The sequence below is a fragment of the Corella eumyota genome, chromosome 1 (assembly GCF_963082875.1).
Source record: "Corella eumyota chromosome 1, kaCorEumy4.1, whole genome shotgun sequence".
NCBI lineage: Eukaryota > Metazoa > Chordata > Ascidiacea > Phlebobranchia > Corellidae > Corella > Corella eumyota.
Window position 1 is genome coordinate 9,767,432 of NC_137490.1, and position 12,184 is coordinate 9,779,615.

At 28.4% G+C, this 12,184-nt stretch overlaps 1 protein-coding gene across 1 annotated transcript; it reads left to right on the plus strand.

The window, feature by feature from the left end:
• The first annotated feature begins 2,832 nt into the window (after window positions 1–2,832).
• On the plus strand, window positions 2,833–11,219 carry LOC145764105 (frizzled-4-like). The gene is made up of 10 exons (XM_082575693.1): window positions 2,833–3,073; window positions 4,132–4,766; window positions 4,904–5,086; window positions 5,437–5,572; window positions 7,414–7,525; window positions 9,317–9,423; window positions 9,666–9,814; window positions 10,092–10,229; window positions 10,346–10,434; window positions 10,541–11,219. The coding sequence occupies exons 2-10, from the start codon at window positions 4,165–4,167 to the stop codon at window positions 10,879–10,881; spliced, it is 1,857 nt and encodes a 618-aa protein (XP_082431819.1). The 5' UTR covers window positions 2,833–3,073; window positions 4,132–4,164; the 3' UTR covers window positions 10,882–11,219.
• Window positions 11,220–12,184: the final 965 nt, after the last annotated feature.

Consider the following 12,184-nt stretch of genomic DNA (forward strand, 5'->3'; position numbering starts at 1 on the left):
ATTGATTTACCGGAGCTCTATTAGTGTCATCCGCAGGTTTAAACGGGTGGTACTAAAATGAATGCAAAAAAGGGCGGAATTCACAGGCAACAAGAGAAGATTAGGGTAAGATTATAAAAATTTCACCTTTTCCGCATTTATAAACTTGGCGGACGACGCTATTAAAGCTCTGATTTAACTGTAACTATTTTAAACATAATATGGTTACTGCTTGATATTAACTAACAGACCATTTGACCATGACGCCAAATTTTATAACAAACAAACAAATTGAAATTGGCAGACATGACATCAAGACCTTGGTCATGTTAAGTGATAAATTACGAAAATAAAATAAACAATTAAAAATTTAACTTAACATTACATACTATTTAGAAACAACTTTACATGTAGAGTTCAAATCAAAAAAATAAACAAATTGGGAGCCACCTTAGCCTGCTAACATAACAGAAAACTAAAAATTGAAAGTGACGGATAGCTGCCGTGACACATTTGAGGCCAGACAAATTTTGATAAACGAAATCAATTAGTTTATTTTGCAAACGGTAATCAAGATATACCATTTTCTTTTATGCTTATGTGGTCAGAATTGTTACAGTATTTTGTATTTCAAATATTTTTTTTAGTTATTTTAAAATCTTTTTTTTTATTTATCCTCGGAGTGAGAAGGTCGGGATCAAGACCCAAACATATAGTAACATAAGTTACACCAGACCCAGTCTTAAGTTTTCTTTGAAAGTTTAGAATATTATATATTATAAAAATAATAAAGCTGCTGACTAAGTGTTGGATTAGCAGGAGTTTATACTGTTCATAACGCGAGAGCAGTGGTCGAATCATTGCCAGCTCTGTTCTTAAAAGTAAGAGCATATTAGGCATATTATTATGAATCAAACTTTATAATAAATAATAAAATCAACCTAATCATTAGTTTTTAAAGATGCTAAAAGCACTTCAAGACTTGTTGGTTGGGGTAACAAAATGTTGTCATGTGTTTAATCTGCAAAAGCGGCCTTCACTTGGTAAACAAATAAAACGCACTAAGAAGTACTCTTTCGGGCGTACCCAATCAGTACCAAAACAAGCCAGCCATGAAAACAAACTTATTCTCTATGTTAAAATAAAAAAACATCACACAAATCATTGTGCAAAAAATAAACCATGTTAAAAAAATAAAGAATTGCAACGAGTAAGTATACAAAAGCCTTAACAAATTTATGTAGCCTAGTAGTGTGTAGACTACGTAACAAAAATCAAATCCAAGTAATTTAAATAAAGTTATTGATGTTAGGGAATTCTGTTGGTGAAACATATTAGTCTTAAAAAAAAATTGTAATATAACACACATTTTTTTAGCATATTTTTTTCAACCATATTTAAGTTTGTTTGGTTGGTAGTTGACTTTAGAAATATGTTACTAAAATAAAAACTATTTAATTTACAAATTCTGAAGCAGTTTAATCTAATTTTATTGATTTTTTGTTTTTCACAGTAATAAATATTTTAGGTTTATTCTACTTATATTTTGGACAAGTTAGCATGTTCAACCTTTTATGATAAGGCAGTGCGAACTAATTACTTCAAATATTTTCGTGTTAAATTATAAATTTCTTAAAAAAGGGTTTGGAAATTGAATTTTACCGATTCATGCTGTTTGTTGTACGGTGTATGCTTAGAGCACACAGTCGATAAACGAAGTAATGTTTGCATTTGAGCTGACTGAACGAGCGCTATAGTTTGGCGGTCGCGGCATATTTGGAGATAGGTCGAGTTCGGCTTTAAAAAAAAGATGAAAAGGGTAATTAGCAGGATATGATGGCAGGCGGCAGTACATGAATCATAAGAAAAAAAATAGTTTAGCAAAGTACACCAGTTTTAAATCACCACCAGCAACCTAAATCATCAGTTTTTGTGGAAAAGAAAATTTACCTGTAGTGAGCAATGAATTTATAGATTTTATATTAAAATGTGGAAGTATCTATATAAACTGGTACTTTGTTGTATAAGGGTATCTTAAAGATAATACTGTCCCTTTGATTATTTCTGGGAAAATCAAAAGTGTTGTTAAATGACACACTTAAGTAGTTTTTAGTTTACCCAATCAAGCGCCATACATGCTTTGTACCTACTCAAGACGTTAAACATAAATATTGTATACTATCCCCTTTAACTATTAAATAAGAAGTGGTTTTAGTCATGGTGTGACATACGCGCTTTCGGTTTCCATTATCTAATAACTTTTAGTTTTTTTGAGGCCGTGTGTTTATGCTCTATTGACCAGGCATGGATTTATTCAAAAAAAACTTATTCCTACTTACACGCAGTCAGCCTATTACCAGCCATTTTTTCGCGAGATTCTCAATATAATGACGGTCTATTTTTGTGTTCTATTTTTTGAATAATACAAATAAATTAAAGCCTCTGATCAAAGACTTACGAAATCAAGCGGTTAGATAAGTACTTGTTAATTAAAATTAAAAAAGACTTTGATTTAATATGGTTTTCTTTCGTTTAAAAAAATATTAGAAAATATGATGTATAAGCTTAATAAATTCTCAGTTAGTGTATTATACTTGTAATCTTATTTAAATAAACAGTGAAAAGATTGTATAAAATGTATGTAGATGTTGTACCACAAAATATAATACGGAATCATTATTTTAAATTAGGAAAACTTAGTTTCGCTTTACTAACTATGGTATTTTTCGTCGCCTTAACATGTTAACCCCTTAAATCTCCTTGTTAAGATTTTTAAACCGAAAAATGTTTTTACTTATCGGTTTTTGTTCACTTATAATTGAAAGCGGTATTTTCTTTGATCTGGTTGGAAAACCAGGCCGGTAAGCCAGCAGCAACGAACTGTAAAACTTGCTCAAAAGTTAGAGTACAAGTAAAACCTTGTGTTCGTTAGTTGTTATATGTTCATTCAGGCATCCCGACTGACAAGGCTCTAAAATAATAAGATCACCCGCAGTTCTTATAGCATAAAATGTTGTTGTTTTCTTATAAATAAATTTAGCGTAGTTAGTAGTTTTTTATTCCAAGCTTTCTTTAATTCGACTTTTTTAACTTGGTGAGTTTTTAAAATTTTACTTTTAACACATTTTTTTTAATAACCCGAATGTTATTTTATTAGTTTATGGTGTTTATAGCATAAGTAAAAATATGTTTTTTTTCGTGTTAGTTATTTATTTATTAATTTAAAAAAAATTCAAGTAAAACTAAAAAAATCCGTTAGTTCTCAAAAACAGTAGGTTGTTTGCCTAAGTATGTATACTTTAAATTTTGCTACCGACAGGTTTAATTTATGCGGCCGTAAAAATATGGACGGTTTTATGGTATGTTTGTTTATGATCATTCAGACATATTTGATTAGGAGTATAATTTTACATAGTGTAAAACAACTATGCGGGACAACTTTATTTACGAACCTGCCGCACTCTTTAGTTAAATTTCAAGTTGTAGGAATAATTTTAGTAAAACTTTTGTGTTAGGTCAGGAAAAAATGTAAAGTTATCATCAGCAAAGTTTCTGTTAAATTTCTACTTGTGATTGTTATTTAGTTTAATTCACCTATTTTATGATTAAATTGCCATATTTAGGAAAGAATGGCATAGTTAGATACCATTGTGTATATTTTGTTCTATTATCTATTCATTTACTGATGTAGGCCAACCGACCCGCTGCGTCTATAATTGGATGTTTACCGAACGTTTTGTGTAATTTTTGAGTATTAAGCTTTAAAATAAAAACGGTTAATTTTATTTTATATAACCTGTTTTTTAATGTATAATAAAGTTGTGTCTTTTTTTGTATAGTTGATGATTTTACTGAATTGGGACATTACAATCAAGTTACACGACGTTTAAAATTATTTTGAAGTGTGTAATTAGGTTGTTAAAGCTTCAAAAAATCTAGGCTATTCTTAATTCCCTTTCACGAAGCCAAGCAATTTAAAGTCTGCTAAAGTTAATATTATCTACTATTTATTAAACTGCTATGTATATGTTATCCTTTTAGTACATTTTACAGCTTGGGTTGTCATTTATCAGAAAAATGTTACTTAGCCTCATAAAATCGTATAATCTATGCCAATATTTTGTATACAATCGAAATATAATTTTTTTTTAGCCAATTTTAAAAATCAAATTTATAAGGAAGAAGATGGTTCGTTTCGAAATTTTTAATATATATTATAACGTCACAGTCATTGTTTTTATCTCCGCAACATTATGCTACGCTCAGCCATCTACTACGAATCGTAACAACAGAAATCCAACAAAAATGGCTGCTTCAATTAATCAATTGGGAATCTATCAAGAAGAATATAGATGTGAAAGAATAACAATAAAAACGTGCATGAGTGAAGGGTATAACTATACAAAAATGCCGAACAGGTTAGGCCACGAACGCCAAATTGAAGTTCAGCGTTTATTGTACACATACCAACCTTTAATACAATACAACTGCTCCCAGCAACTTGTTAAATTTTTGTGCGCTGCCCATGCTCCCATGTGCGACGAAGATGCCGCCACTGTAGTGGGACCGTGTGAGAGTATGTGTCGAGCTGTTGAGATGCGCTGCAAACGATTTTTGGAGACCTTTGGTTTCAAGTGGCCCGAGAGTTTAAACTGCTCAAATTTTCCGCGTTTAAACACAATGCAAACCATGTGCATGGAAGGTGACGAAGAGTTTGATATTGATAATGAAGAAGATGAATCAGCTCTTGTTAAACCGACCACGATCGAGAAAACAAATCCTTGCAGGTAATATTAAGATTCAGGAACTAAAATTAATATAAAATTTGATTTTTTTTGATTTAAATTAATAAACAACATAAAAAAGCTGTTAAAAGCATTAAAATTGGTGTTTAAGTTATTTATTTCTATTATTAAATATACAGACCGCCCCAGATTCGGCTTAGCGGAAGTGACGTATGTGCGTGGAAGTGCGGGTATGAAGATGGAATGTTTACAGTAGAGGAGAAGGATTTAGTTGATGTGTGGATGTCAGTTTGGGCCAGTCTTTGTTTTACAAGCACCATTTTCACTGTGTTAACTTTTCTGATTGATGCTTCTCGTTTTCGGTAAAACGATAGCACTTTTATCTATAAATTTTATGCTTATACTTTTACACGATGAAAATAATTTATGTGGTATTAAGCATGCGTTTTGCCGACTTGTGTTATGAGACTGTTTAAATAGAATGATAAAAATAACCTTATGATAAGTGAGTCATTTTTTAGTCTTAAAAAAGAATATTATGGGGCAATTTTACATCATATATTTTTGACCTTTTGTATAATTTGTTAGATTTTTGGACAAATTTGGTTTTAAACAACTTGTAAAACACCCCGATTTTATTCATTATTTGTAAAATTAAAAAATAAACAATAAATTTAAATAAAAATATTAAACTTTTAATTATTTTTTTAAGATACCCGGAACGACCCATTATTTTTCTAGCAATTTGTTACAATATTTACAGCATCTCGTTTATACTTCGGCTGATTGTCGGAAGGGAGCCAATTTCCTGTGAAATTAATAAAGATGGTGACATGTTTCTCATACAGGTAGTTTCAAATATACAACAAGTTACGGTGATGTTAAATTTCGAAACTATGTTAAAATTTAATTTTTACGCAATAGAAAATAATTATTTTGTCTGAAAATTTTTAAAAATACAACATAGATTGTTTAGCTTTTTAAAAAAGTAATACAAACGCGTTTAATTTTAACTTGATTGTTTTTGACTAGTTTTTTGCGATCTTCCCTGTCAAATTCCTGAAAATTTGGCTTATTAAATAAACAATAAATTACTCCCATCTGTTCTAAACTGACTTTTTTATAAAATCTAAAAACAGCTTAACCAGCACTACACAATGACGTAGTGAATGGCCTGTTAGTAGGGCACAATCGAATATCAACGCCGTTGATCACGTCACGGTTCTGCATTAACAAAAATTTGACTTTTTTGTGTTACCAAATTTGGGATATTTAAAAATTTAAGGCAATCGTGTTTATTTCTGTTAAATTGTGTAAGGTGACCCTCGCTAAGTAGCATGATACCTTGTAGGTTAACAACGCATAACATGCATAACAGAAATACAATACAACTATACTTACGTAAGGTTACAGCAAATACTTGTTAAATTAACATGTGCTAAGGTTTAAACAACATGCTAAAACAATGGAATTTATTATTTAATTTGTGATTTAATATTTAATTGCTTTTATTTTTTATTAGAACAGCACCATAAGCTTATCGCTTGCAAAGGTTAAATCTTTCGCCATTTTTAAAGTTACCTTTTAAGAAAATTATTTTTTTAATTTTTTGATATTTTTAAATTTAAAACTATTCCATAATCGAATAATTAACCTTTTTTAATAAGTCAATAATTAAGTCGAATTAACTGATTTTATTACAAAGTGTTTTGGACAAACATAATAAATATGATAAGGTTTGTTTTATATTTAAGCTTTTATTACGTCGGTGTTAAAGCGACGATGTTTAAATATCAAAATTTATTATTCGTTTGTTTTTTTTAACGAGCGCACATAAATTGGCTTTTTAGTATCATTGCTCTTACATGAAGAGTTATTTACGACGGCGATAAAATTTAATTCATCGTTTTGTTTTAACAATAGTCGAAAGTAAACACGGATCTTACATTGTAACCCAATCTAAACAATCATAAAATTAAGATAAGTCAACCCCTAAAATCAAACTGGGTTTTATAGTAGTACCATGTTTTATGAATTTAATGTATTTGTTGTGCGTAAAATATATAAAAATGTGCAGGGCTTATATATCCTGATTTTTTTTTGTTTATCCTAGCATTTTTTAAAAACGTTTTGCAATTTTTTTGTTTTAAAATTTTGTAATATTTTAGTTGAATTTATATTGTAATAAGGGTTCTTTTAATTTAGTATAACTCGCATTTTTTGTTTCCTTAAACAAGCTAAGTAAAGAGTTAAAAATCTCTTAATGACAGTACAGCATATTTTGTGAGGCTAAGCAATATTTTTTGGGTAAAAGGTAAAGCGGAACTACTTTGAATATACTGAACGTACAAATTAAATAAAAAATTCTAATTAGTAAGAATGAGCAAACTCTCCGGTTGACAAATTGTCAACGCTTGCTAGTTTATTGTGATGTCATGATTCACAAGAGTAACTACACAACCACGTTTTTAAATTGTTTTAAAATCAAGTCTTAAATTAAGATTTTAGACTAAATTAAATAAATTTTAAACACAGTATTATAACAACACTTACATTAATATGAAATTAAGTTGTAAGGTCCTAAGCCCCACTATTTAAAAACTGAATTTAAATTTTTAATCTAATGCAATTATTTTTTAATACGTTCGTTTGATGTTAAAAATAAATTACTTTGCAATTACTTTGGCAGAAGGGGCTTGGCAACACTGGATGCGCGATAGTGTTTCTTGTTTCATATTTCTTCGGGATGGCAAGTTATCTTTGGTGGGTGATCTTAACTCTAACATGGTTTCTCGCAGCAGGTATAAAAATATTTAAAACATAATTGAATTCAACATTGTAAGTTATTGATTGCAAAGAAATAATTGCAAAATTTAAATTGCTTTTAAATTTTAATAAAAAGCTTACAATAACACTTACCCAGTTTACGTTACAATAACAAAAAACAACAAAAATAGCTCTCGAAAAATATATCTTTGAATTTCACCGTTTTAAAAAACTAACGAAGCGATTTATTAAAAGTGCGCTTTAAAATTTTAGTCCGAATTCCGTGGTCGTTAATTGAAAGGTCGACTTTAAAGTAGGATATTTAGATCCCAGGTTTGCATTCAACCGTAGCTTAACCTTTCTAAAAATTCTTGTTATCCTTTTTAACGGGTAAAAGTAGATTTTAAAGAGTTTCTGGCGTGGCTTCAGAAACCGTAAGTCTAAAAGGCGCCAACCTAATATTTCGGCTTGACGTGTGTTTTGTTTTTGCTGTTTGTTATTTAATATAATCTATGTTTAAAACTTAAATTTTTTTTTATTTTTAAAAGTAAAACTCATTGTTATTATCAGTTAGGTTTCTTAAAGAAAATGTTATAATTTTTGAATTGTAATAAGCAAAAAGATCTATACCAAAAGACAAGGATTTTATTTATAATTAGGTTAAATGTAATATTTTAAAGGGCTCTTTCTTTACAGTTTAATTATTTATTTTTTTTAGTAACAAACCTTAACGAAAGCGCGTTTTTTATATTCTTCCTAATACTTTGCATTGATGTCGACAAAATTTGCAAACAATAAGCTTTGTTTTATTATATTGAAATTGTCAGAGAATTTAACAACATCGTTCAATCAGATTTTTAGATTAAACTTTGATATATACGCGCCCTATTTTTTCACTATTGCGCTTTCAATATATAACCTTCTCATTTATTTTACTTTTATTATAGCTATCAGTCATATTTTAGTTATTTTAACCTATTTTCTTATCAGAACAAGGCAGATACATTTATACACAAGAGAACATTGGATGTGTGTCTTTAATATACAATATTTGTTTAGTTTTTATCGTGTGTACATGCTTGTCAGACCTAGGTTAAAATCCACATTGGTACGTAACAAATTAGTTTGATAAATGTTTTCGATGTTTACTTGTACTCATATTTTTAAAACAAACTTTTCAAAAATTTTAATAGGCCTCTGCTTTTACAGTTTACAGAAAATGGCACATTTTAACTTGCCTTTTTAAATTTTTAAAGTTTTTATTGTTTAATTAGCGATTACCCTTTTAGGCTAGTTAACAAACTTGAAAACAGACTACAATTTAATTGTAAATTATTTATTAAAAGAATTTTTAAAAGTATTTTTGTTAGTTTTGGTTTTGTATCATGCTGTGGGACCACACACGCAATCAAAACTAAAATTCACTGGGGAAAAATTTCTCCGACGGTCCACAAATTGGGGAGTTAAATTTATTAGATTTTATTTGGGTAAAGCAAATTTTAGAGTACAATTCCTGATAAATTATTTTAATTTGTAAAATTAGTTTGCCGGTTTCGAATTCGGAATAAGTAATCACATTTAAACTGATTGGAACAAAATTGAAATTATTTTTTTTTTATAGGAAATTTTTTTTTACAGTAAATTTTTTTTTATAGGAAATTTTTTTATAGTAAATCAAAACAATTTTTGGTTTATCGTTATTTTTAATAAAAGTTTATTGTTAATTTTAAATAATAGTTTAATTAAAAAAAGCAATAAACTGTTAAAATTATGTAGTGAAATTTAAAAAATTTACGAAAATTAAAATAAAATGTGTTTATTTTAAGGTTTAAAATGGTCTCATGAGGCAATCGAGATGCATAGCTCCTATTTTCACTTGGTGGCTTGGTCTATTCCCTCCATTAAAATTGTAATTATTTTAGTTATGCGACAGGTAAGAATAAATATTAAAATAATACAATTAAATTAACTAAAACGATTATAATATTAAAATTATAATAGTAAGTTTAAAAAAAAGAAAATTAAACGGTTTTTCAGTATTTAATTTTATATTATCAATAAACGACTTTAATAACGCTCTTAACGTTAATCCACATACAGATAAACTTAAAAAACTCATTAAGGTACTTTAAAAGAAATAGCTTGTACTAAGTTTCTGTTTTTACATGTGTATAGGTTGATGGTGAGGAACTGACAGGTTTGTGTTATGTGGGAAACGAAGATGGTAACGCTCTAATTGGGTTCGTTATGGTTCCCTTGTTTACTTATTTGGTTATCGGAACCTCTTTTTTGTTCGCTGGATTTGTAAATTTGTTTCGAATCAAGTAAGAGTAATAAATTTGTTCTTAAACTTTATAATTTTTGTCTTCTGCTTGTTTATGTAGATTGACAAAGTTTTTTTAAATATATTTTATGTATTTTGTTAAACAATCTAAAGTACTCTTTAATTATATTGTAAATGCATTTTTGATTTTTTGTACTATGTGGTTTGTAGTTTAATATGTAAAGATAATTTCCAAGTTGGACGTAAGTAATTTAGTTAAAATCCTTATACTTATACGTATCATTTTCACTTTATTTTGTTGTACTATTGTTTGTTAGATCTTACATGAAACAAGAAGGTAGCAAAACCGATAAACTTGAAGGTTTGATTTTAAAAATTGGAATATTTTCCGTTCTTTACGTTGTGCCTGCCTCTGTTGTAATTTGCTGTTACTTTTATGAACACACCAACAAAGTGTATGTAAAAGAATATTTCGTAATTTAAAATTATTACACATTTTAGTATTTTAAAATTTAACCTTTTTTTAATCAAAGTCTCTCAGTTTTAATATTTACTGTTTTGTTTGTTAAAGGATATGGCAGAAAAACCAGCATTCAAAGCCCACTGCTTCTATATACATGCTCCGAATTTTAATGCAGCTTATTATTGGAGTTTTTACAGGTATATTGTCATTTATAGTGCAAGTAAAATTTATGAAATTTTTTTTTAGTAAAACACTTATTAATTAACTACGTTCTGAATATAACAAAATTTTATTTTTGTAAAGGTTTTTGGGTTTGGTCGCGTAAGACAGTCCACTCTTGGAAAAATTGTTCAAAATCGTTATTTTTAATTACCCCTAATTCTTCTAATAACAAAAAGAAGAATAACAGCATGCCTGTTCATATTGCTAGCCCAACAGACAGTTCTTCTATTCAAACTTACTCTCGATCGCCCACTAACGAACGGTTTTCGACAAACTTTGTGCGCTCTCAAGAGTTGCGTGATTTGGAATCGGCGAGGCGACACCGGGCAATAAGCGAAAACCAACAAAAACAACCTTTGTTAAATAATAACAATAAAAACAATAATAATCGAACATCATCAATTTTAAGTAGAACCGCTTAATTTTTGTTTCGCGATACAGTTTAAAATTTTATTCATCAAATTTTAACCTATTTATTGACAAAATGTTTTTTTTGTAATCGTTGATCGTTCTCGACTATTTAAAACAGAATACTTTTATTTTATTTTGGGATTGTACTTATAAGACGTTAAAAATATTTCTTCAAAATCTCTTTTTAGTTATATATGTATATTATTTGTTAGCATTTTAAATTGATAAAACCTAACTAAAATGCGAATTTTGTATTGAAGTCTTCAATGTTAATAATTTTGTTAAGTATTCCTATTTTTTGTATAATTTGTAATTTTTTTAAATTTGTTGCAGTTTTCTTCAGTAAAAATATTTATAATTTTTTTATTACTTTCTTATTTTGTACAAAATGTGGTTACATCTTTTTTTTATAATAAATTATCCTACTAACTTTGTACATACGTTTTTTGTATGTTTTCAGTCATGTTAGCTTGTTTATATTAAACACAGTTGCTAATAATTGTAAGTACAAGTCTATTGTTTTGTTAAATTGTTGAGGACGGTAATTATTTGATTTTAATAAGGAAGAAAATGACCAACCATTTTTTTTTATTTTAGGCGTCAGTTTCATATTAACAACTAAACTAGATTTATTTAATAATTGAAATTTAAAGTTATTGATTTTTTTAATTGTAAATATATAATTATGCAGATATGTAAACATAACTAAAATAAGAAATCCTATATAAACTAATAAGTAAAATAAATAGTTCCTACTGGAAAAGAAAAATTTAAACTGGCTTACTCATGGTAAATAATTTGTCTTTTTGTTAATATAAGCGACAAAACTAATTGGTTAACCTTATGGTTATTTCCTTTTTGGCATCTAAATTTGTCAATAGTTTATTTACGTAAAGAAGAGTCTATATTCAAGCGATATAAGTCATTGCCCTTGAGGCCGTTTTTCTATATATAATAAACTCGGTTTTAAATTTTGGTTGGTTTAAAAAGAAGGTGTGTTTCGTATGTAATGACCTACACGTATACTGAGTCGAATCAAACAAAATAACCGGAATGTTTAGTTTGACTTTATGAAAAAACTACGTTTAGTCATAATAATTTATACAAAAAAATCGATTGACTTAAAGTTTTTGAAGCCTAACTGAAATTTTGTTTTCAGGTACGTAGTCTACTAGCGTTCTTTGTATGTCATTAGCTCTTAAAAATTAATGTAAAACTTTAGTTTTTTGAAGTTTGTCAAGGAGAAAAGAAGGATCACGCCCCCAAAAACGCCCATATGCGTTAATCATATAGTAGAGAAACGTGGTCTCTCAT